We start from the raw sequence: 26,290 nt of genomic DNA, 5'->3' as shown, positions 1-26,290 counted from the left end.
CTTGATAAACAGGGTAAATTAAGATGGCATTGGCCTACAATACAGGTGAATGCATATTCAATAGGAGTGTGTGCATGCATTGAGTTATTGAGCTTGTTTTGGCTGATCAGTGGAGTCTATGGTGCCACAGATGATAAAATCTGTTTGCCTTCCATTGGACTTCCATTAGCCTACTAATCAACAACATTTCCATAGAAACATCACTCCAGCATTTCACCCCTGTGTGGAAGGACGTCATATACTGTAGGCACTGCTGTTAGTTTGAGAATATAAAAGAACATCTATTCAATGCAGATGCTTTCAACGTAATGTCATGACTTGTGCTCATGGATGCTTATTTAGTGTTTTTTTTTCTTCACCTTTATTTAACCAGGTAGGCTAGTTGAGAACAAGTTCTCATTTACAACTGCGACCTGGCCAAGATAAAGCAAAGCAGTGTGAACAGACAACACAGAGTTACACATGGAGTAAACAATTAACAAGTCAATAACACAGTAGGAAAAAAAAGGAAGAAAGAGTCTATATACATTGTGTGCAAAAGGCATGAGGAGTTAGGCGAAAAAATTAAACATTTTCAGATTAACACTGGAGTGATAAATGATCACATGGTCATGTACAGGTAGAGATACTGTTGTGCAAAAGAGCAGAAAAGTAAATAAATATAAAGAGTAGGGGGATGAGGTAGGTAAATTGGGTGGGCTATTTACCGATAGACAATGTACAGCTGCAGTGATCGGTTAGCTGCTCAGAAAGGAGATGTTTAAAGTTGGTGAGGGAGATAAGTCTCCAACTTCAGAGATTTTTGCAATTCGTTCCAGTCACAGGCAGCAGAGAACTGGAACGAAAGGCGGCCAAATGAGATGTTGGCTTTAGGGATGATCAGTGAGATACAGCTGCTGGCAGGAGCGCGTGCTACGGGTGGGTGTTGCCATCGTGACCAGTGAATTGAGGTAAGGCGGAGCTTTACCTAGCATGGACTTGTAGATGACCTGGAGCCAGTGAGTCTGACGACGAACATGTAGCGAGGGCCAGCCGACTAGAGCATACAGGTCGCAGTGGTGGGTGGTATAAGGTGCTTTAGTAACAAAACGGATGGCACTGTGATAAACTGCATCCAGTTTGCTGAGTAGAGTATTGGAAGCTATTTTGTAGATGACATCAATAACACAATAGAAAAATCTATGTACAGTGTGTGAAAATGTAGAAGAGTAGGGAGGTAAGGCAATAAATAGGCCATAGAGGTGAAATAATTACAATTTAGCATTAACACTGGAGTGATAGATGTGCAGATGATGATATGCAAGTAGAGATACTGGGGTGCAAGAGGGTAAGTAATAATATGGGGATGAGGTAGTTGGGTGTGCTATTTACAGATGGGCTGTGTACAGTGATTGGTAAGCTGCTCAGACAGCTGATGCTTGAAGTTATAGGGAGATATAAGACTCCAGCTTCAGTGATATTTGCAATTCGTTCCAGTCATTGGGGGCAGAGAAATGGAAGGAAAGGTGGCCAAAGGAAGTGTTGGCTTTGGGAATGACCAGTGAAATATACCTGCTGTAGCACGTGCTACGGGTTGGTGTTGCTATGGTGACCAGTGAGCTGAGATACCATATTCTGTGCTCTGGAGAGAGGGAGATATCAATCTATATAGATATGTGTTTCTGTTAGGACGCATCTCTAAACAACTTGGCTGCCAGGATGAAATAGCTGAACTAGCCAATTCAGTCATCTGTCAAGAAATGGGCGGGTTGAACAGTGTTTTTGGAAAGTATTCAGACCCCTTTTTCCACATTTTGTTATGTTACAGCCTTACTTTAAAATTCCTTTTTATTTTTATTATTCCCTTGTCAATCTACACACAACCTGTTTTTGATTTGTCATTATGGGGTTTAAATGTTTTGCAAATGTATTAAAAATAAAAAACATTACTTTGTTTAAGCACCTTTGGCAGTCTTCTTGGGTATGACGCTACAAGCTTGGCACACATGTATTTGGTGAGTTTCTCACGTTCTTTTCTGCAGATCCACTCAAGCTCTGTCAGGTTGGAAGGGGAGTGTTGCTGTACAGCTATTTTCAGTTCTATCCCGAGATGTTAGATCGTGGTCAAGTCCGGGCTCTGGCTGGGCCAATCAGGACATTCAGAGACTTGTCCCCGAAGCCAGTCCTGCGTTGTCTTGGCTCTGTGCTTAGCGTCATTGTCCTGTTGGAAGGTGAACCTTCGCCCCAGTCTGAAGTCCTGAGCACTCCGTTCATCTTTCCCTCGATCCTGACTAGTCTCCCTGTCCCTGCTGCTGAAAAACATCCCCACAGCATGATGGTACCACCACCATGCTTCACTGTAGGGATGGTGCAAGGTTTCCTCCAGATGTGACATTTTTTCATTCAGAGTTCAATCTTGGTTTCATCAGGCCAGAGAATCTTGTTTCTCATGGTCTGAGTCCTTTGGATACCTTTTTGACAAACTCCAAGCAGGCTGTCATGTGCCTTTTTACTAAGGAGTGGCTTCTGTCTGGCCACTCTACCATAATGGCCTGATTGGCGGAGTGCTGCAGAGATGGTTGTCCTTCTGGAAGGTTCTTGTGACCATCGGGTTCTTGGTCACCTCCCTGACAAAGGCTCTTCTCCCTCGATTGCTCAGTTTGGCCGGGCGGCCAAGAATCTTGGTTCTAAACTTCTTCTATTTAAGAATGATGGAGGCCAATTTGTTCTTTGGGACATTCAATGCTGCAGAGATGTTTTGATACCCTTCCCCAGATCTGTGCCTCGACATAAGTTGTAGAAACATCTCAAGGATGACCAATGGAAACAGGATGCACCTGAGATCAATTTCGAGTCTCATAGCAAGGGGTCTGAATACTTAAATGAAATGCGTTATATTTTTTTATAAATTTGCAAACATTTCTGAACCTATTCTCGCTTTGTCATTATGGGGTCTTGTGTGTAGATTGCTGAAGGAAAAAGAAAATGTAATCCATTTTTGAACAATGTTTTAACTTAACAAAATGTGGAAAAAGTCAAAGGTTCTGAATACTCTCCGAATGCACTGTATCTTGATCCTTCTGCTACGATTAGATAGAGCTAGGCTGTAACTCTGCTCCTTTTCATATCTCTCCCCATCACTCATATCACTTGCTGCAGTTTACTGCTACTATGAGAACTCCCTCAATGGCGATGACTTTTGCTACCAAGCCATAAATGTGCTTAATATCTGACAAGGAGAGTGAGGTTAGGGAAGAATATGAAGCGACAATGCATGTTCTAGCTGAATGACTCAAATCTGCCCATAGTTTGAGAAGGGTGAACGCACACACGAGCGCCGATCTTCAGCTTTCTTGGTGCATAAACATGCAGGAAGATTCTTAGGAAGCTAAACCTATTGCTAACCTTTTTATTTAAACATTTTTAAAACACCGTTCCATATCACAACAATAATGTAATGCGACAACCAACTGTCAATTTCTGGATAAGATTGCAGTTGGTCAGATCAGCATTCCAGTGAATAGCTAACGTTGCACCACAAGTCAGATGGCTCGTTGTCGAAAATGGTGCATGTTCAAAAAGATAACCGGCTGATGTTAGCTAGCTACGTTGGCTATTAGCTCCTATCTGAAATCTTAGCTCCATGTTTATCTAGCTAGCTAACACAGTTCTTGTGATCTTTGCTAACAGTTCACATAGCTAGCTTGCTATTGCATGCATGTCTGGGTGGGCATGTTGACAAGCCTTTATTCGTCAATTAACTAAACTAATATTTGCAATAGGAGTTTGGTTTTGGTCACTGGATGATGGGCTAGCTTGTTGCTTGCTGCTGATTGTCTCAGACACTCCTCGGCATTGTGTAGTGCTCGTGGCTCAGGCGGTAAGTGGCAGGTACAATAGCAGCAGCTTTTACTATCGGCAAAGACTACAAAAGGACTATTGACCCGATAATTCAGCTCGGCCTATTATCGGTCGTTCTGTCATTTATATTGCATATAGTCTTGCATTCGCTCATTCTTCCTCAGTGACCCTTACTTTGAATGGCATTGGCAGTCCTTCTGCAAAGCTACAAGATGAAAAATGTATATAGGCCTGATCCCTTACTGCAGCCCTTTCAATTCAAACCTCTCCTCGGGGACCCTCAGCCGTTCCATATATTTGAACTATGCCAGAGCTAGCTCACCTGATTCAACTTGTCAACTGTCAAAGCCCTTGATTGAGGTGAGCTATTTTAATGCTACAACAAAACTATCAAATGTTTGAAAACCACTGGCCTAGCCTATAGCATTAACAGATGCCATAGCCCACGGCATCTACTCCAAGTATAGGCTACTTTTTAAAAGGAAGACTGAGGGCAAAACTTAACAAACTGCATATTCTAGGATACATGATGTCAAAAAAATAAAAATCATCCAGTACCACCACTCTGCCTTCCTGTTTTCTTTACCCAGATCAAACTCGGTCGACGTCTGTCTGGCAGAGCTGTCTGTCTCACAAAGCTGCTAGACAAATGTTTGAGTGCTGTTCCCTCCGTTGGTTTGTCACCGCTGGAATCTCTGCCCAGGATCTGATATTAGTACAGCTGATAAGACACTCTTGGGCCGTAGCATACAAAATGATACAGAGAGAAAGAGACCCGTCTGGCTGCCTTTCATGCCAAATTCCTCACGTACAATGGCGCTAGGCTAGCTGGAGATCCCATGCACAGCTAGCCTTCACCACTATGGGAGGGGAGCTCAGGAAAGGGCTGTGTTGCCTGGGGGGGAGAACTCTGAGGGCCTGGGTAGTGAGGAGAATAGGAGCGCTGTGTCGTTTTGAGGAACTCGATGAATGCACACGTTGCAGCCAGGGAGATGTTTTTATCACAACATGTAGACCTGTTAATGTTCTGCACCATACTGCTGAGATTTGTTACAGAAGACAACAAATACAACAAACAGGCACTGTAAAATCATGGTATTATCATTTAGCCTGTCTATGAAACATTTTATACAACATCATCATTTAACTACCTATCTGTATCATGGTTTTCAATTTTCAGGAAGAAGTAAGCCTCTGATAACATGGCTATTGCTTGCTGCTGTATGAGACAGACAATCAATTTCAATGAAAAGGGCATGCAGTAGATGTTGGCCTGATTCTCAACTCTTCCCTCCAATAACACACACAAGCCAAATAACAGTCACTTATGACATTGATCCGTACTGTAGCTACACTCAGTGAAATCAGTAAGAAAGATGGTTTATTTTGAAGCACATTGTACTATAGTGTGAAACCCATGTGACAGTCCTTGTGCTAGTCAGGCGCAGTAAACTTTAACAGGCCTTTTATGGTCTTCACCTTGACCCTGACTGTGCATCATTGTGTATGTGGGACTGTCAGGGATTTTCTCTCTGCTGTCTCTACATGTTGAACAACTTCGATACTTCAGGACGTCAGTAAGCCTCTTGCTCTGTTGTTTTTACAAGTCACAGTCAAAGGTCCCGTGTGATTTATAGCTGATAAATCTTGGTAATACATTGTTCCCTTACAGCTAGGCTATTTAAAATGTAACGGCATTAGGATCGGCTAGTTTTCTTTTTGTCTTGCAGACTTTACTATTGGCTATGGAAATGGCTCACTAAATGCAGAACAGATGCCTCTGTCAGACCCTGTCGTGGTTGTAGACTGTTCCTGGTGATGTCTGTATTGTGACTTGCTCTCTTTTCTTGTCCTTTCCCAGGTGTTTGAATAAACAAATCTCCCGTCTGACCCATTTGTCACCCGTGCTGACTACAAACTCGACTTACATGGCACCCTCAAATTGACATCATGGCCCAGATATCCAGTGGTAATGGGTTCAAGCTGGACGTGACCCAGCCCATGGGGGTTGTGGGTAAGGAGGAGGCCCTTCGCATGGAAGCGGAGGCCTTAGCGAAACTACAAAGGGAGAAGAGACACACGCTCCCGGCGACCCCCACCACTGCCGCTCCAAGGCCCACTCCTTCCTCCAGCAGCCGACCAGAGAAGGACCTCATAGTCTTCCCCGATACCAAGAAGCAGGCGGAGAAGGACAAGTTCCAGGACATCGATGTAGACAAGCTGACCAATGAGGAGCTGGAGAAGCTCCTGCTGGACGACAGCTTCGGGGCCAACAGCGGCAAGGCCTCACGGCCCTCCTCGCTGCTGGGATTCAACCTCAGCGCCTCCTACCCGGGGGGCCAAGCTACCTCTCCCTTCCCCAACGGCCAGTGGACGCCTTCCATCCTCTCCACCCCCTCCGGCTCCGGCGTGTCCACACCAACCCACCATCAGGCTCCCATGTTCCCCTCTGCTCCGTTCCCCAAGCCCCAGACCTGCTCCTTCCAGAATGGCTTTTCTCCAGCCATGCCGCCCTACATGGGCTTGCCTGGCCCGCAGACCTCCTTCATGGCCTTCACTCCTATCCAGCAGCCCGGAGCCATGGTGTTCCATCAGCCCACTGTCACACCGGAGATGGCCAAGCTCTTCCACAAGATCCACAGCACCTCGGAATACTTGAAGAACGGCAGGTCAGCCAGTACTGACCTGGATGCTGCACCGACCTGTGCCGTGTCGCTGGCGCCCAACCCACCGCCATCTGCCGTGGAACCACTTGCCGTCAGCCGCTTCGAGTGGCTGGACCTGGACCCGCTCAACAGGTGCAAAGCTGAGGGTGATGAGGGCACCTCACCGGCACCGAGCGGCAACGTGACTGTAGTGGGAGGGCCAGCCGGCGGGGACCCCTGGGACGCCGTGCTGCTAGATGAGACTGAGGGAGGGGCTGGCGGCAGCAGTCCACCAACTGAGGTGAAGGGTCATCTCGCATGCCGCTCTCAGCCTCGGCAGTTGTCGGTAGGGGTGGGGGTCACCAGGAGCCACTCCCTCACCATCCCAGAATCCGCTTCCCAGCACAAGCCAAACAATCAGGTATGTCTAGTACTCGCATAAGACGATCATAAAAACTCTGAAACTGAAACCTCAAATTTTGTCCCTAAAGCAAATACCACTAGCCAAGCAATCAGTAATGGTTGCAATGCCCATTGCCCACACAATGGCTGTGTTTAGACAGGCAGCCCAATTCACTAATTGTGTCTCTTGACCAATCAGATCAGCTCTGAAAAATATCTAATGTGAAAAGGTCTGATGTGATTTGTCAAAAGGTCAGTAAGTGGGAAAAAATATCAGAATTGGGCTGACTGTCTAAACGTAGCCCTTGTGACAAGCCAAAACAAATGGGTATGATTCTAGCACAATAAAATAATTTTAAAGGGGTTCAACAAAGCCCAGCCAAAACAGCCAGGTAACAAGTCCCACATCATACCAGCACTGCCAAAACATACATTTTGGTTCCCAAAGCATGTAGCCAAGTAGTCTGGTATGGTTGCCCACACTTTGAAGGCTTGACCTACTATACTTACACTTTTTTTAAATCCTTTTTGAGAGGAAAGATGCTCTTTCTACTCCAAATCGGTCTCTTTTTAATCAACATTTCTGAGATTTGGGAAGGGACCGAAGGCATGTGGCGCAAAATACCATTCGCCTCCATTTTCCTATAAGTGAGCAACCATCTGTCTGAAGCATTTGTCAGTGGGTTTGAGCTCAACTGAAGGGAGGCCACAAAACAATTCTAACTTCTCTATATACACAATGACTCGTCTATCACTTTTTATTTACCGTGTCTCTTTCCTTTTAGTCTGGTTTAGTCAGAAAATAGATTTTGTAATGAGAGAATAAATGAGTAATAAGGAATAAAGGCGTTGCCTGTGTATGTATGTGTGTGTGTGTGGCGTTCCCAGAAAGCCCACTTCCTGTCTCATTGTGTTTCTCTGTGTCGGAACAGGACAATTGGCTGCTGTCACATTCTTCCCACAGAAAGACCATAATTTCCGTTCTGCATGAGATGATTGTCTTAAATATAAACGGTGTCATTTGTTTATTTCCCCCACTGTCTCGGAGGCATAGTAAGCAGGACACCTGCTTTGTTTACTGTACATTGACTATGATGGTCCAAAGTAGTGCACTATGAAGTGAATAGGGGGACTTTTGGGATACCACCTTTATGAACCTCTTGATGTCTATTTACCACCACAAACCGATGCTGGCACTAACACCGCACTCAACGAGCTGTATAAGGCCACAATCAAAGAAGAAAATGGTCATCCAGATGTGGTGCTCCTAGTGGCCGGGGATTTTAATGCAGGGAAACTTAAATCCATTTCAACTTATTTCCACCAGCATGTCTCCTGTGCAACTGGGGAAAAAACTCTAGACCACCTCTACACGCAGAGACACATACAAATCTCACCCTCCATTTGGCAAATCTGACTTACTCCATCCTATTAATTCCTGTTTACAAGCAAAAACTCAAACAGGAAGTACCAGTGATGCGCTCAATATAGAAGTGGTCAAATAACGCGGATGCAAAGCTACAGGACATTTTCGCTAGCACAGATTGGAATATATGACTAATCCCATGGCATTGAGGAGTTTACCACATAAGTCACCGGCTTCATTAAGTGCATGGATGATGTCGTCCCCACAGTGGCAATATGTACATATCCTAACCAGAAGCCATGAAGTACAGGCAACAGCCTTACTGAGCTAAAGGCTAGAGCTGCCGCTTTCAAGGAGCGGGGCACAAATCTGGGCACTTATAAAAATAAATCCTGCTACACCCTCCGACGAACTATCAAACAGGCAAAGCATCAGTACAGGACGCAGATCAAATTATACTACACTGGCTCTGACGCTCATCAGATGTGTCAGGGCTTGCAAACTATCACAGATTACAAAGGGAAACCCAGCCACAAGCTGCCCAGTGACGCAAACCTATCAGACAAGCTGAATGCCTTCTCTAAGCTCTCTTCGAGGCAAGGAACACTGAACCTTGCATGAGCGCACCAGCTGTTCCGGACAATGTCAGTAAAACCTTTTAAACAGGGTAACATTCACAAGGCCGCGGGGCCAGACCGATTGCCAGGACGCATACTCCGAGCATGTGCTGACCACCTAGTGCTGACCTTCACTGACATTTTCAACCTCCTTGACCCTGTCTGTAATACGCATGTTTCAAGCAGACCACCATAGTCCCAGTGTCCAAGCTTGCCAAGGTTAGTTCCTCAGTGTCCACATAACTAAGGACCTATTATGGTCCAAACACACCAAGACAGACGTGAAGAGGGCACGACAACGCCTCTTCCCCCTCTGGAGACTGAAAAGATTTGGCATGTGCCCTCAGATCCTCAGTTCTACAGCTGCACCACTGAGAGGATCTTGACTGGTTGCATCACTGCTTGGTATGGCACCTGTTCGGCATTTGACGGCAAATCATTAGAGGGCAGTGCGTATGGCCCAGTACATCACTGGGGCAGAGCTCCCTGCCATCCAGGACCTCTATACCAGGCGGTGTCAGATTCCGGCCACCCAAGTCAGTCTGTTCTCTCTACTACCACACGGCAAGCGGTAGAAGTCTCTAAGACCAAAAGGCTCCTGAACAGCTTCTACCCAAAAGCCATTAAACTGCTGAACAGTTAAACAGTTTCTGCTTACCTTTACCTACATGTACATACACTCAGCAACAAATAAAAAAACGTCCCTTTTTCAGGACCCTGTCTTTCAAAGATAATTCCTAAAATTCCAAATAACTTCACGGATCTTCTTTGAAAATGGTTTAAACACGGTTTCCCATGCTTGTTCAATGAACATACACCTGTGGAATGGTCATTAAGATGCTAACAGCTTACAGACTGTAGGCAATTAAGGTCACAGTTATTAAAACTTAGGACACTAAAGAGGCCTTTCTACTAACTCTGAAAAACACCAAAAGAAAGATGCCACAGTTGACATGAGAAGATGTTTCTTTTTTTTGATGAGGTTAGTAATACAATCAATCACCTAACCAAACCTACATATTACCTCGATCAATCACTGCAACTACCTCGTGCCCCAGTACACTGACTCAGTACCGTTACTCCTTGTATATAGCTCATTGTTATTTTGTTACTATTATCTTTTCATCTATTTTAGTGTGTAAGTAAGCATTTCACTGTAAAGTCTCCACTTTTTGTATTCGGCACGTGACAAATAAGATTTGATTTAACAAATATCTGTGACATGTCAGATTTACCTAAAACCCTTTCAATGTGTCTGTCATCAACTGTATACCATTAGTTGAGAACTATGTCCAGTTCACTATGTCTGTTTTTCTGTGAACGTTTGTCTGCCTGTCCTATGTCTGTATGTTAAACATACTACTGTTACATAACGTGTTGTCTGGATGTGTGCATTCATGTCGATCTGTTGTACATGCTTTCGCCTTAACAGTGTGTTGCCCTAGTTTGCTAGCCTAGCTGCCAGGCAGCAGTAATGTTGGTATAGCCTAAACTGGGACAAGCCCATACAGCTCCCCACCATGCCCCACTGCAGACTCATCTGACAAGCCCCAGAGCGGCCCAGTGTTGCCATGGCAGCAGGCGCTCTCATATAGGCCGAGTGTGTAATACTGTGAGAGTGCTGGTGGGCAAAGCACTACTCTGAACCAGCATGGCACAGTGGTGTAGTGTTACCTTCTACAGACCAAGACACCCCTTATCGGTTTCCAGACCCATAGTAATCTGGCCCACAACATATCACAGTCAACTCCCTACTTGAGCCAGAGTGCTATTTTGTTACCTTCCAGATTAACAGGTTGGGTGTAAGGAAGCCTGTTGTTGATAACACTACAAGGGCTGGCATCAGATGTTGCAAAGCAGGTGGAGTTTGTTTCTGTGGTAATGTTTGCTCTTGTATTAAATTAAACAAGTGCGCTTAGTTCAGGAGGTAACAATTGTATTTACATCCGCCTGTTTTTCTTTTCGTTTTTTTTTTTTCTTCTCTCTTTGACAACCTGTGGTAGCTAAGCCCAGGGCCGGGCCCTTGTACTGAAGAACCAAAGTCAAGCAAACAACATTAACTGCTCGAACAACGGATATGTCTCAGATTTAAAAAACATTTAGTCAGGCCAGCTCCCCCTGCAGTTTGTATTGGAAAGCCGAGAGGACTTCCCAGCATGCAGTAAGCCCAGGGGACATCACCATCTGCAACAGAGCACTGAAGTGCACCATAGAGTTCAGTCATTGCGAAGTCAAGACTTTTGTACGCACAGAACGCCTGTGTCGTCACAGCAGAGTACTAGCTAGGACTTGCCTGTTACGACAGGCTATTGTGCTTGTTTCTGTGTGTGGGGACAGTTGATGAATGGACACATTTCAGTTGTACAACTGACAAGGTCAGTATATCCCTTTCCCAATATGTAACTTTTTGGGCGACCCGACCACATTCACATAGAAATTTGAGTTATATATATCTGTCATTCTCATTGAAAGGAAGTCTTAAGAAGCAGTAGATTGGTTCTGTCTGTGTTATTTCTATTGTTCCCATTCTTTAGTTTTTTTAAAATATTTTTACTTTCAGTTTTGTACACCAGCTGAAAATACAATATTTTTGGTTTATGGGAAAACATATTTCACAGTGGTTTAAATGGCACAATGATTCGCTACACTATACTTGCTTATTTTGTGACATATAAACTGAAATTAGGCAACCTATTAGAATTTTAGAAACCAGGAAATGGCAGAGCAGTTATGACTAAATTATAATTTTCGTGCTGCATACTGATCTCTTCCATACGCCCTGTGTGGTGGTGTATCGATGGGCCTACAGAGTGACGATGGATACAAGTGAACTCTGTGTCTTCACCCCTCACCCGGTTTTACTTTCAACAAACGGGAAGTACATTGTGGGTGAGAGGGAAACAACCACCAATGGCATTCTCTGAAATAGCTGGTGAAGTCCTAGCTAGACAACAACTGCAACCTTTGTTGAAAAATTTGATTTCTATAATGCCTCAGTGGAAGTTTAAACTAGAGAGAAATCATTGACTTCCTTTTTCAAATCAGGAAGTTAAACTGAATTTGGTCAGCTGGTTCTCTTGACCTAGTTAACCAGGGCCAACCAAGAATGGTGAAGAGGTTGAGGAAAGTACAATAGACTCCTGCCGGTGGAAGTCTATAGTATTACTAAACCACTAATAACCTGGGCTAGTGAAGTAGGTACCATTCTAGGACAGCTACAGGCAGCAAAACTGGACAAGCCTCGGACAATAAAGTGGTTTACTGTTTACTCTTAAGACTGACCTAAGACGGAGGAGTTGTAAAGCAGACTGGACCTGACTCAGAACAGTAGGGTGGACTAAAGCAAACCACAGTTAGATTAATGATCTGTGAGTCACATGGGCCTTACCCATCCTCTCTCTCACTCACTTACTCACCCCTGTCAGACAATGAACCAGAGAATACAAAGACGGGCCTGTCTAACATGCCGGTGTCTGTCCTGTGGGGGGATGTGAGTGAACACACCGCTCACAATGCCTCATTGGATTATCTTTGCATGTTTGTTTTCAATGAATGGATTGTGTATAAAAACACACACTGCTAATCCCTCACTCCTTTCTTGCCTGGCTAGATGGGATGTACAAGGTGCTTGGTGAGAGCGAGAGACGCTACTAGCACACTGCTTTGTAAATGTTTCATTTTAATACTATTTCTGGTCAAAACCATGTTTGTCTCTGTAAAAGTTCTCCGCAACAAATACTTAAAAAAAAAAAACGTTTTTCAACAGAAAGCTAAAATAAGCATTTTCTTATTGGACAAGTCCAGGTAGTCTTTCCATATTCCAGTCGGTTGTCTTCCGTTTGGCACCTAATGAACACGACCCTGATGCCACTTCTAGGTTCAGTCACATTTCATGTCCGAGTTGTTGGTTTTGCTTGTGTGAAGTTAAGAACCGCTGAGCAAAGTGAGCATTATTTTATGAGCTAATCTGCTATGTTCTTCACCCGCTGAATGACCAACATGAAGAAGGCAGACTTATGTTGCAGTACAGCATTACCATTGTACTACTCATTTCTTCAATTGCAGATAGACAGCCATAACATCCTGTTCTTATAAACAACTGGAAAGATGGGACCTTCTCTATAAACAAAACTGACATTACCTTGCTGGCCATTAAGTGTGCGTGTTTAGATTTTTCATAGATCTCTTAACATGGAAGTGTAGAATACAATTTTATTTCACATGCTTTGTAGACAACAGCGAGTAGAATGTAGGGAGTAGAAAATAACATGGCTATATACAGGAAGTACCAGTACCAAGTGTGCAGGGGTATGAGGTAATTGTGGTAGTGATGTACTGTACATATAGGTAAGGGTAACGTTACTAGGCAACAGGATAGATAATAGACAGACTGTAGTAGTAGCAGCAGCGTGTGTGTGGGTGCCATCTTAACTATGGTTAAGATGGTGCCCGACAGAGGGGCTCTGATAAAACATTGGAGGTTTCTCTTTTTTTGTTTACCTCAAATGTTCTTAATCAGTTTGTTTTCATGCATTACTACATACACCTAGGTATTGGGATATGAAATAAAAACAATGAATTAGAATATTTTTATAAAACAATATATAGTGCATTCTGAAATTATTCAGACCCCTTGACTTTTTCTACATTTTGTTACATTACAGCCTTATTCTAATATATATATATATATATATATATATATATATTCCCTCATCAATCTACACACACTACCCCATAATGACAAAGCAAAAACTGGTTTTTAGAAACTGGAAATATCACATTTACGTAAGTATTCAGACCCTTTACTCAGTACTTTGAAGCACCTTTGGTAGCGATTACATCCTTGAGTCTTCTTGGTTATGATGATACAAGCTTGGCACACCTGTATTTGGAGTTTCTTGCTTTCTCTGCAGATCCTCTCAAGGTTTGTCAGGTTGGATAGAGAGCGTCGCTGCACAGCTATTTTCAGAACTCAAATATGTTTGTTCGTGTTCAAGTCCGAGCTCTGGCTGGGCCACTCAAGGACATTCAGAGGACATTCAGAGCGACGAAGCCACTCCTGTGTTTGCTTGGCTGTGTGCTTAGGGTCATTGTCCTGTTAGACTGGGGTGAAGGTTCACTTTCCAAGGTCCTGAGTGCTCTGGAGCAGGTTTTAATCAAGGATCTCTCTATCTTTCCCTCGATCCTGACCAGTCTCCCAGTCCCTGCTGTGAGAGAAATATCCCCACAGCATGATGCTACCACCACCATGCTTCACCGTATGGATGGTGCCAGGTTTCCTCCAGACGTGACGCCTGGCATTCAGGCCAAAGAGTTCAATCTTGGTTTCATCAGACCAGATGAATAAGGCTGTAACGTAACCATGTGGGAAAAGTCTAGGGGTCTGAATTCTTTCTGAATGCACCAACGATACCAGCCCACAGAATGACATGGATGGAATGGGCGATAAGATGTTGTTTTTAATTGTTTGATATGCCTCTTTATCAGAATTGGCGCTCATGTTAATAATTTGACCGTGTGCCTTGCGAATTGATGCCATTCTCTTATGTTTATCTTTTGTAAAAATAAGCTGTTACAGGACTGTTATTGACTAACTCTATCACTAATCAAATGTATTGTAAGGAAAACGAAAATATGCTATGTGTTGCATTAGGCCTTTAGAATAATGCAAAACATATATCCTTGACTCGATCAAAGTTGATGAGCAGGAAAGGAACAATGCCAGTCAGGCCCACCTCAACTATGCCTAAATTTTTTAAATTTTATGTTACCTTTTATTTAACTAGGCAAGTCAGTTAAGAACAAATTCTTATTTTCAATGACGGCCTAGGAACAGTGGGTTAACAGATGCAGGGAAAGGAGCATCACTTTATCAAATCCTCCTTCAGTCACATGCGTGTAAGACATTTTGACTTCTATATAGTATCAGAAAGAGCATGGTCTGCTGGTTCTATGACATTTATTAGTGTCATAACTCTCTCAATTGAAGAGGTGCAGCTCTATTTCCAAGTGTGACTTTTTCCAGGAATATCCGTGCTGTCCATGCATTCAGAACATGACCACTTGCACGGCAGCATTGCTTTGGCTACAAGTAACATAAAACCAATCACATACAATTAAAATATGCTATTCTGTCATCAATGAATAGACACCTGACAAACTGATAATGGTGCATGTGACTTCAATGAACTGAATGAGGAAGAGGGTGATTAAATTTGATCTGAATTCTGAGGGTGAAGAGGATGATTGAATTTAGAACAATAGTGTAATGATAAAGAGTCGTGGGCGGTCTTCATTTATAATGAAAGATTGATATGACTCAGGAAATGATATACCATTTATAGACGCTGAGTACAACCATACAATAGCATGCCCAACCAAACAAATGGATGCACTGACAGCATTGCAAATGTTGCAGAATTTAGATGAGTTGGATGGCGGGTTGGCTATTGAACTTGAAATCGACGTTGCTGATGAAAAGTAATCTGATTCTGATGTTTACTTCGAGCCTCTGCCTCCGATGCCTGAGTCTCGCCGCAGAAAAACAACAGAGCCAACAGACGTTGATCCCAACTGCCAGACAGGAGTCTGGGAGGGATGGCACGGTGAGACAGGAGTCTGGGAGGGATGGCACGGTGAGACAGGAGTCTGGGGGGGGACGGCACGGTGAGACAGGAGTCTGGGGGGGACGGCACGGTGAGACAGGAGTCTGGGGGGGACGGCACAGTGAGACAGGAGTCTGGGGGGGGACGGCACGGTGAGACAGGAGTCTGGGGGGGGACGGCACGGTGAGACAGGAGTCTGGGGGGGGGGGGGCACGGTTTAGGTAGAAAGGAGTGATGAGTTTGACATGCAGATGTTGCAGCATATCAGATTGTACTGTTGCTTATGCGCACAGAAAAGGAAACCGTACATGAGACATGTTTATGGATGAACTCAAAGCATTTATTGTACTCTTGTGTGTCCGTGGAATGTGGAGTCATTTTGGTATGATAGGTATGGGGTGGACCTTTTTCCCCAGAGACCATGCCACACAACCTCTTGTGTGAGAGGCCATGCCACACGTGCGGCATGTGCACACAAAACAAGGCCCATAAACTGAAGTTCAATCAATTTTGTTTGTGGGGCTTGCTCGCACAAAGCCCCGAAAATGTGTGCCGACTGTGGACACGAAGCATAAAGAGAAGACTAGATTGATTAATGTGAAAAGGCACACGTATAAGGCCACAATACAGTTTCCAATACGATCAACAAATTACTTTATCTTGTCATTAATTAATTTCCACATTTTTTTTATGGAATTCATCCTTTACGATTGTTCATGCGCTGGTGCTTTTGTTTAGGCAAATCATTTCACCTGTGCACCTGGGGTTGTTATTATTTATTATTATCATCTTTTTAATTTCTACTTTGTCAAACAGAGCTGTAACTGGACTTTTCCTATTAAGTCTATTACTAATCAAATCTACAAATAAAGTTAATCAAATGGATTACATTAGTGTGTTTTTATTGTAAAGGAAACTAAAATAGGCTATAGGACTACATTTTATTGTAAAGGAAACAAAACAAAAAAAATCCTGATATATTTCTTCATGCAATGAATCCTCTACAATAGTTTACACTGTTAATCAAGTGTTGGTGCTTATGTTTGAGCTGCCCGGCAACGTTCTCTAGCGCAGGGGATCACAAACTTTTTCACTCTGGGGGAAGGCCCCCCTTCCAGCATTGGCGAACAACCCAGATGTGAGTGCTATGGGGTGATTGTCATTTTAGACAAGTTACCTTCGCGTTCTTGGGCACAGGGACAATGGTGGTCGTCTTGAAACATGTAGGTATTACAGACTGGGTTGAGGATGGGTTGAAAATGTCAGTGAAGACTTGCCAGCTCGTCAGTGCATGCTCAGAGTACGCGTCTTTGGTAATTCATCTGGCCCTGTGGTCTTCTGAATGTTAACCTTTAAACAGGTTTTCCATCGGCTACAGAGAATGTGATTGGCTCTCCAGGTGCAATTACTTTGCTAGTGGAATGTTGTTCAGTGTAAAGCTGTGCTCTGATGCAACTTTTAGTCCGTGTCCTAGAAATCACACATTTGTGTTTTTGGTTTAAAATGTAACACATGGAACAACACACGAAAGGGACTCTGCCTACGAGGCATTTTTGTTACCCTCCCCAATTCCCTCTGAGCAGAATCAGTCGTTCTCTTTCATGCATCGTGATGTCACTGAATTCCAGCGCTCCTCTGTGTGCATCGTGATGTCACTGAATTCCAACACACCTCTTGTGCGGTTGTGCCAAATCACAGTAGACGATGAAGAGGCGGGACTTTTGCTGGTAATTTCCTGTTGCACAGGAAAGGATACGCATTCTTAGATGGCTAGTTTGTAATATTATGGGGCGTACTTCCTGCCAGTTCCTGGCAGCTTTCACACTACATCCAGGAATCCCAGAACTCAATTCCTAGGGGGGTCCTTTTAGTGTGTAGCTTTTTGCCCCAGTCTCTGCCCCTCCTGACTTGATGTTTATTCACTCGATGGGATTCAATGCGTTCATATCAAAATGTCTCCTCATTATTTAAGCCGTCAGCATACACCACTCCTAAACACCTCAGTTACTTTGGGGAAAATGCACAAGACTAAATGAACAGAGCCTCAGTCAGTTTGTATAATGTGTAAATGTATTCGTGGATTGGTCCAATTTAGTGTTGGGGTGCTCATTTGTATTTCCTGTCTTTACTGCAAGTTTTTGTGTTTTAATCTGTTTACAATACATACATACATGCATGCATGACTAACCGAACACCAATTAAATTCCATATGAAATGTGTGTTTTGGCCCATGAACTGTTTTTCTGTTTGCTTACTGTTGTGTGTCGTTGTCTTGCAGCACGATAAGAGACCTGTGAGAGTACTGTACACCGCCCTGGAGGAGAAGGAAGCCCAGAACCTAGAAGTTGTAGCCTTCTGTGAAGACGTAGCAACGTAAGCCACCGTGTGTGTGTGTGCTATAATGTTTGAATGATTCGGTATGCAGCCTCACTCCAGTCCTTTCAGGGTGCAGTGATGAATATCTGTGCTCTGGGAATCACTCTGACATGATGAACACCTGCATTACACCACACACACACACTATTCAATAAACACATATGCAACAAATATCAGCAAAGCAGAAGAGTATTTGAAGTTCTTTGGATCCCATAAGGAAGTACGGGGCAGTGAAAGTGCTCCAGGTAGCCTAGTGGTTTGCGCGTTGGGCCAGTAACTGAAAGGTCGCTGGTTCGAATACCTGAGCCGACATGGTGAAAATCTGCTGATGTGTCCCAAGCAAGGCACTTAATCTGCTCCAGGGGCGGCATATGTCTGTCTGACCCTGTAAAACAACACACTAGATAGATGCAGTGAAATGTATGTGACAATACATGTTTTACTTTTTTATGGGAAGTTAATCCCTTTATGATCCATTCTCCTACTTATCTACTAGTTTATGGGTGTATAACTTCTAGATAAGCTAATTTAAGGAAATACAAATAAGATCATTAAGGATATGAAGTTTATGAACGGTAAAGATGACATACTGGCTATTTTTTTTTTCAGCCTGAGGTCAAAGTTCACCCATGATGACCTCCACACCAACCCGGGGTATGTGCTGAGTGCAGTCATCCCTCAGAGGGATGGGGGCGGGGACAATGGCTGTAGCGTCAAGGTGTCCATCGAGATCTCAGAGTCCCAGGAGCCTGTCACCTTCACCTGCGACGGTAAGGACAATAACACAATACACCTACTAACATTGCTAAATCCCATAAACGTTCTCAAAATTCCCAGGTTTTCCAGAAATCCCGATAGGAGAGTTCCCGGGAATCAGGAGGGGAAACAGAATCCTCCAAATGGGATTTCTGGAAAACCTGGGAATTTTAGGAACGTTTCTTTGCAACCCTGACCCAAACATAGGAGCTTAGTGGTCCCAGACCCTGAGTGTGCAGGCTTTGTGGTAAGACACCTTTATACCCATAAAAGTATGCAATGACATCAATTGGCCTCTTTTTTTTATTTTTATTTTTTAGAATGGAGCTCTTCCAGGTTTCAATAACCCAACTCCAATTCATTTTACTTTTCTATTTGTATCTGAGGCATTTCCCTTTTTAAGACTGAGCTTCACATAGAAGATGAGAACACTGGATGAGAGGTCTGAAGGAGGAAGCAGCATTCGGGAACAGCCAGTTTACTATTTTATTTTTATTTTTTTTATTTCACCTTTATTTAACCAGGTAGGCTAGTTGAGAACACCTTTATTTAACCAGGTAGGCTAGTTGAGAACACCTTTATTTAACCAGGTAGGCTAGTTGAGAACACCTTTATTTAACCAGGTAGGCTAGTTGAGAACACCTTTATTTAACCAGGTAGGCTAGTTGAGAACACCTTTATTTAACCAGGTAGGCTAGTTGAGAACACCTTTATTTAACCAGGTAGGCTAGTTGAGAACACCTTTATTTAACCAGGTAGGCTAGTTGAGAACACCTTTATTTAACCAGGTAGGCTAGTTGAGGACAAGTTCTCATTTGCAACTACGACCTGGCCAAGATAAAGCATAGCAGTGTGAGCATACAACAAAGAGTTACACATGGAGTAAACAATTAACAAGTCAATAACACAGTAGAAAACAAAGGGGGGGTCTATATACAATGTGTGCAAAAGGCATGAGGAGGTAGGCAAATAATTACAATTTTGCAGATTAACACTGGAGTGATAAAAGATCAGATGGTCATGTACAGGTAGAGATATTGGTGTGCAGAAAAGTAAATAAATAAAAACAGTATGGGGATGAGGTAGGTGAAAAGGGTGGGCTATTTACCAATAGACTATGTACAGCTGCAGCGATCGGTTAGCTGCTCAGATAGCTGATGTTTGAAGTTGGTGAGGGAGATAAAAGTCTCCAACTTCAGCGATTTTTGCAATTCGTTCCAGTCACAGGCAGCAGAGTACTGGAACGAAAGGCGGCCAAATGAGGTGTTGGCTTTAGGGATGATCAGTGAGATACACCTGCTGGAGCGCGTGATACGGATGGGTGTTGCCATCGTGACCAGTGAGCTGAGATAAGGCGGAGCTTTACCTAGCATAGACTTGTAGATGACCTGGAGCCAGTGGGTCTGGCGACGAATATGTAGCGAGGGCCAGCCGACTAGAGCATACAAGTCGCAGTGGTGGGTGGTATAAGGTGCTTTAGTGACAAAACGGATGGCACTGTGATAGACTGCATCCAGTTTGCTGAGTAGAGTGTTGGAAGCCATTTTGTAGATGACATCGCCGAAGTCGAGGATCGGTAGGATAGTCAGTTTTACTAGGGTAAGCTTGGCGGCTTGAGTGAAGGAGGCTTTGTTGCGGAATAGAAAGCCGACTCTTGATTTGATTTTCGATTGGAGATGTTTGATATGAGTCTGGAAGGAGAGTTTGCAGTCTAGCCAGACACCTAGGTACTTATAGACGTCCACATATTCTAGGTCGGAACCATCCAGGGTGGTGATGCTAGTCGGGCATGCAGGTGCAGGCAGCGACCGGTTGAAAAGCATGCATTTGGTTTTACTAGCGTTTAAGAGCAGTTGGAGGCCACGGAAGGAGTGTTGTATGGCATTGAAGCTTGTTTGGAGGTTAGATAGCACAGTGTCCAAAGACGGGCCGAAAGTATATAGAATGGTGTCGTCTGCGTAGAGGTGGATCAGGGAATCGCCCGCAGCAAGAGCAACATCATTGATATACACAGAGAAAAGAGTCGGCCCGAGAATTGAACCCTGTGGCACCCCCATAGAGACTGCCAGAGGACCGGACAGCATGCCCTCCGATTTGACACACTGAACTCTGTCTGCAAAGTAATTGGTGAACCAGGCAAGGCAGTCATCCGAAAAACCGAGGCTACTGAGTCTGCCGATAAGAATATGGTGATTGACAGAGTCGAAAGCCTTGGCAAGGTCGATGAAGACTGCTGCACAGTACTGTCTTTTATTGATGGCGGTTATGATGTCGTTTAGTACCTTGAGTGTGGCTGAGGTGCACCCATGACCGGCTCGGAAACCAGATTGCACAGCGGAGAAGGTACGGTGGGATTCGAGATGGTCAGTGACCTGTTTGTTGACTTGGCTTTCGAAGACCTTAAATAGGCAGGGCAGGATGGATATAGGTCTGTAACAGTTTGGGTCCAGGGTGTCTCCCCCTTTGAACAGGGGGATGACTGCGGCAGCTTTCCAATCCTTGGGGATCTCAGACGATATGAAAGAGAGGTTGAACAGGCTGGTAATAGGGGTTGCGACAATGGTGGCAGATAGTTTCAGAAATAGAGGGTCCAGATTGTCAAGCCCAGCTGATTTGTACGGGTCCAGGTTTTGCAGCTCTTTCAGAACATCTGCTATCTGGATTTGGGTAAAGGAGAACCTGGAGAGGCTTGGGCGAGGAGCTGCGGGGGGGGCGGAGCTGTTGGCCGAGGTTGAAGTAGCCAGGCGGAAGGCATGGCCAGCCGTTGAGAAATGCTTATTGAAGTTTTCGATAATCATGGATTTATCAGTGGTGACCGTGTTACCTAGCCTCAGTGCAGTGGGCAGCTGGGAGGAGGTGCTCTTGTTCTCCATGGACTTCACAGTGTCTCAGAACTTTTTGGAGTTGGAGCTACTATTATCATTTAAAAAATATATGTTTTGTTGTTGTGGGAATATGCCACATTCCCTCTCCTCACATAAAAGGTTGGGCCCCTGCACCAAAGGCCTCCTCTGTACCCTTGTCCCTGTGTCGCCCCAAAGGCCTTCTCTATACCCTTGTCCCTGTGTCGCCCCAAAGGCCTTCTCTGTACCCTTGTCCCTGTGTCGCACCAAAGGCCTTCTCTGTACCCTTGTCCTGCAGTAGTTACTGTATAAGGCCTTCTCTATACCCCTGTCCTGCAGTAGTTACTGTATAAGGCCTTCTCTATATTATCTTCTCATTCGTCCAAAGGGCTTTTCGTTCACTCTCTGGGGGTGCGTTGTCATTGGCTGACCCCAGGTTTGTAGCTCCGCCTCCGAGGCAACCCCTCCAAAGCCAATCACTGATCTCTCTTGGCCCGCACACTGTGACCAAGTTCTCTGATGGAGTCTGTCCTGGACTCCCTGGGCCCTGGCAGCGAATCAACACCAACCTTTTGTGTGTGGATAATACTGACTGTGTTATGAGCTTAGGCGCTGTCTGTCCCCACTGAGGACTCTAGCTGGGAAGCTACAAATGGCGTCCCTCCCTTTCCTCACATGATGTCTGTGTTTCATCTGTCCTAATTGCCTTTTTTTTTTTTTACCCTCTGTGCCAAACAAACTGGTATCGTTTGCTATTTCGTGTGTTGTGCTTGTGTGCGTGCCCAGTCCTGCTGACCCAGTTTCTCTCTGTACCTCACTAACTGGTCATACTGTCTCTTCCTTCCCCTGTACTGTACGGCCAGGCCTGATTCGCTGGCCACACCGCCTCCTCCTCGGTTCACTTCCTGGTTTGCTACCCAATTGTGCTGACCCACATTGTTGTGTTTAGATTCCCCTGATTGGTCACAATGGAAAAGCCAAGGTCGTATATATCGGCACACAGGAACACTGGCCTTCAGTTCTCTATTCTATTAGAAGAGAGGTGTGCGGGGGGAAGGAGAGCAGGCGGAAAAGTTGTTTGTTTTCTTTCCCTGTCTCTTGCTTCTCTAATCTGTGGCGTTCCTCTCTTTGTCGTCAGGTAGGCCAGGCCCCTTTCTTCCACTTCCACCAGCGTTTTACCAGCTTCCTAAATGTGACACGTGGAAAAGTAAACCGGGGGGGGGACCCATTCCCAGACAACTCTTTCCCCAACTGCTACTGTTGCAGCTTCTCTGCTCTCCGCTGACACTCTTACTGTATTTAACAGCCAATCAGAGCCGAGCTGGCTTCTGTTACCGGGGAGATAATGACTTCTTTCTTAGGCTAGAATCTCCAACAGCAAGATTTAGGTTAGTGATACCCTGGTGTGGGGAGAGGGGAAACCCTGGGAACTGGCTGAGGTGGATGTCTTGTGGCTTTGAGTGTTGGATGCCACCTTAATCAAACCATCTCTTTTGAACTCTGCTGCAGTTCTCTGAAATGCACTGGCCATCATACTCTCTCTCTTATTATCTTCTGGTATGTTCTTTCTCTCACTTGTTATGTTCTCCTTTTGCCTAGCATCCTGCTGTGTTGCTAGACTAGTACTGTAATCATAGACACCAATCTGGCTTTAGACCAGACCAACCCCCTAACACCCATATTGGTGTGTGTGACCTTGCACGTCTCAAACATTCCAGCACCATGTGTGAGTTTGTAGAGTCTTTTTTTTTTAAATTTTATCAACACACACCCTCGGAAATGCCAGCCTGGTCTCAGATCTGTTTGTGCTGTCTTGCCTCCTCCTATGACCAGGAGGCAAGGCAGCACCAGCAGATCTGGGAACAGGCTACCTCTTCGGTCGTTGATGATTTTAGCCTCCCAAGTATCCCTAGAAAGCCACCTCACAGCACCCACCCACTACCAAGGCGTGACCAATCAAAACACGCTCTGAATCCCTCTAGTATTGGTACCTTAATCCGGTCCATTCCTCAGTGGGTGTGGGGTTGTTATTGCTGGAGAGCCCGGGGTGATTGTGTGTGTGTGTGTGTGTGTGTGTGTTGGCATCAAACGGAGAAGGCAGTAACCCCCCGCCAGAAGTGGCAGATCTGTTGTGTGTCAGGTTTCACACACACATATTTCCTAGAAGGAGACATGCTGACATGTGTTTTCCAATAACAGAGTACTGTAGCATCTTGAGATCTGGATTCGGTTAACTGTTTTTATTGAATAAGGGAATATGGTAATAGAATATGAATTAGCCTTGTCCTAGATCTGTTTATGATATCTTGACAACTCTATAGTCATTATCATGACTATAGAAGTTGGCAAGACGGCACATACAGGTCTGGGAACAGGTTAAGTATGAGTATAATCCGTCCAAGAGGCCCACCACGGTATAAAAAAAACTTCTGTCGGGCCAATTGACTGTTTTTACATGAGTGATTGTTTCGGACATAGTTCCATTGAGCCTCTTGGACTTGGAATCTTCACTTATTGCGTGGATCACTAGATCTAACCTCCTCCTTTCATTAAAATCTGCTCCCCTCCTACCTGTGACGAGACATAGACAAAGGCCATCTTGCTTTATGCCTGATGCCCCTTAGTAGTGTGAGATGCAGCCTATGGCCCTGTTCAAACTTTACATGTGCATTCTTCCTTTCTCCCTTTCTTGTGTTCACTGATTACAAATGAGTGGACCATTGAAAGCCCTGTGGAGGGCTGGCGCTCACCAATCATGTCTAATCAGTGATTAGAGGGAAAGGGAAGGATACACTTTACAGGTCTGTGTATGCAATTATGCTTGTTTTAACCATCCTTCCTCTCCCCCCCCTTTTCTCTCTCTCCCCCCCTTTTCTCTCTCTCCCCTCTCTCACTCACTCACTCCCCCCCCCTTTTTCTCTCTCCCCTCTTTTAATCTCTCTCGCCCTTCTTTCTCTCTCTCACCCACCACCTTCTACCCCATAGTGAGTTCTCCTGTGGAACTCCTCATCATGCAGGCCCTATGTTGGGTTCATGACGACCTCAACCAGGTGGATATTGGCAGCTACGTCCTCAAGGTCTGCGGCCAGGAGGAGGTGCTGCAAAAGTGAGTCCTGCACATACTCAGAAACCTCACTGACCCCTGCGTTTCCCACAATCCTGCCTCAATGTCCCCTGGCAGAGAGAGGGGAGTGAGATAAAAGAAGGATATCAATAAGATCACTGCCAACATTCCACAAGCAGGGAGCTATTTGTCTTTTAATTGTGTTAGGAAAATGTTTCCCTTTGGCCATTTTGCAGTGGATGCTTTTACTAATAAACAATGGAGGGGTTGTGCAATAGCAGGTCTCCCTTTTTAGAGACTTCTTAGGCACATTGTGTGTATACTTATACGTGCGCACATATTTGTATTGCTTTGTGTCCCACTACGTGTGTGTGTGTGTGTGTGTGTGTGTGTGTGATCAAGACTCTCCCAGCCTTGTCTGGTCTTGGCAAGCCCTCAGAAAGTGATGGAATTAGACTCAGCCGATGTTTCCATTGTTCCCTGCTAAGCATAGCATCTCAAGTCAGGTCCCCCTCTCACTCTTTAGATTCATGGGAACTCTAACTTTTAAGTGGGTGTTAAGTGTTTAGCCTCTTTGTGCTAGGGGGTGGTATTTTGTCTTCCGGATGAAAAGCGTGCCCAAAGTAAACTGCCTGCTACTCTCCCCCCCCCCCCCCCCCCCGCCCCCTCATCATACCACTGATTTCAATGGCTGGTACTTTAATAATAGGGCGAAATCGTGCCTGATTGCAGTTCCTAGGGCTTCCAGTAGATGTCAAAAGTCTTTAGAAAGAGTTTCAGGCCGGTGTTTGAGCCAGAAATTTTCTAGATAGCTTCCATTTTGGCTGTAGTGTTTTCAAGCGTGTGAATTAGAGCTCGTTCTTTGGTATTTATCTCTGGTAAAGACTAACGATTCTACGTCTTAAATTGTATCATTTATTTGCGTATTAGGGTACCTAAAGTTTGATTATAAACGTTGATAGACTTGGATAAGTTTATTGGTCACGTTTGGGATTCATTTTGTATAGACTTTTATGTATTTTGAAGGAAGGAAACCGAGTGGATTATTAACTGAAGCTCGCGCGCCAGCTAAACTGAGTTTTTATGGATATAAAGAAAGACATTATCGATCAAAATGACCATTTGTAATGTAACTGGGACCTTTAGGAGTGCCAACAGAAGAAGATCTTCAACGGTAAGACATATATTATATCGCTATTTCTGACTTTCATGTCGCAACTCCATGGTTGAAAATGATTTGTTATGCATTTGTGTGCTGGGCGTTGTCCTCAGATAATCGCATGGTTTGCTTTTGCCGTAAAGCCTTTTTGAAATCTGACATGGCGGCTGGATTAACAACAAGTTAACTTTTTATGGCTGCAGGGGCAGTATTGAGTAGCTTGGATGAAAAGGTGCCCATTGTAAACGGCCAGCTCCTCAGTCTCAGTTGCTAATATATGCATATTATTATTATTATTAGTATTGGATAGAAAACACTCCAAAGTTTCCAAAACTGTCAAAATATTGTCTGTGAGTATAACAGAAGTGATATGGCTTCTATTTTGAAAACTCCATGTTCCATAGCCTCCCGTTGCTGGATTTAAAGGGATATGAACCAGATTCCTTTTCCTATCGCTTCCTCAAGGTGTCAACAGTCTTCAGACATAGTTTCAGGCTTTTATTTTGAAAAATGAGCCAGAATGATAACATCGCATCAAGTGGTCACGCAACAGAATTTGGATAGCTATTGCTTTTCCCTCTCCTACTGTGAAAGACATTTGCAGTTGATATATTATC

The 26,290-nt window shown here is 44.4% G+C and overlaps 1 protein-coding gene across 1 annotated transcript in view; it reads left to right on the top strand.

Moving 5' to 3' along the window:
- Positions 1–26,290, top strand: part of LOC109897747 (phosphatidylinositol 4-phosphate 3-kinase C2 domain-containing subunit alpha) — a 73,385-nt gene that overhangs the window by 3,694 nt on the left and 43,401 nt on the right. The window contains exons 2-5 of the mRNA XM_031833040.1: positions 5,702–6,906; positions 17,754–17,848; positions 18,461–18,621; positions 24,436–24,556. Of these exons, the coding sequence (XP_031688900.1) occupies positions 5,791–6,906; positions 17,754–17,848; positions 18,461–18,621; positions 24,436–24,556 (1,493 nt within the window). The 5' untranslated portion in view covers positions 5,702–5,790. The remainder of the gene's footprint in view (positions 1–5,701; positions 6,907–17,753; positions 17,849–18,460; positions 18,622–24,435; positions 24,557–26,290) is intronic.

The sequence above is a fragment of the Oncorhynchus kisutch genome, linkage group LG10 (assembly GCF_002021735.2).
Source record: "Oncorhynchus kisutch isolate 150728-3 linkage group LG10, Okis_V2, whole genome shotgun sequence".
Lineage (NCBI taxonomy): Eukaryota > Metazoa > Chordata > Actinopteri > Salmoniformes > Salmonidae > Oncorhynchus > Oncorhynchus kisutch.
This window is presented reverse-complemented; position numbering and strand designations above follow the sequence as displayed.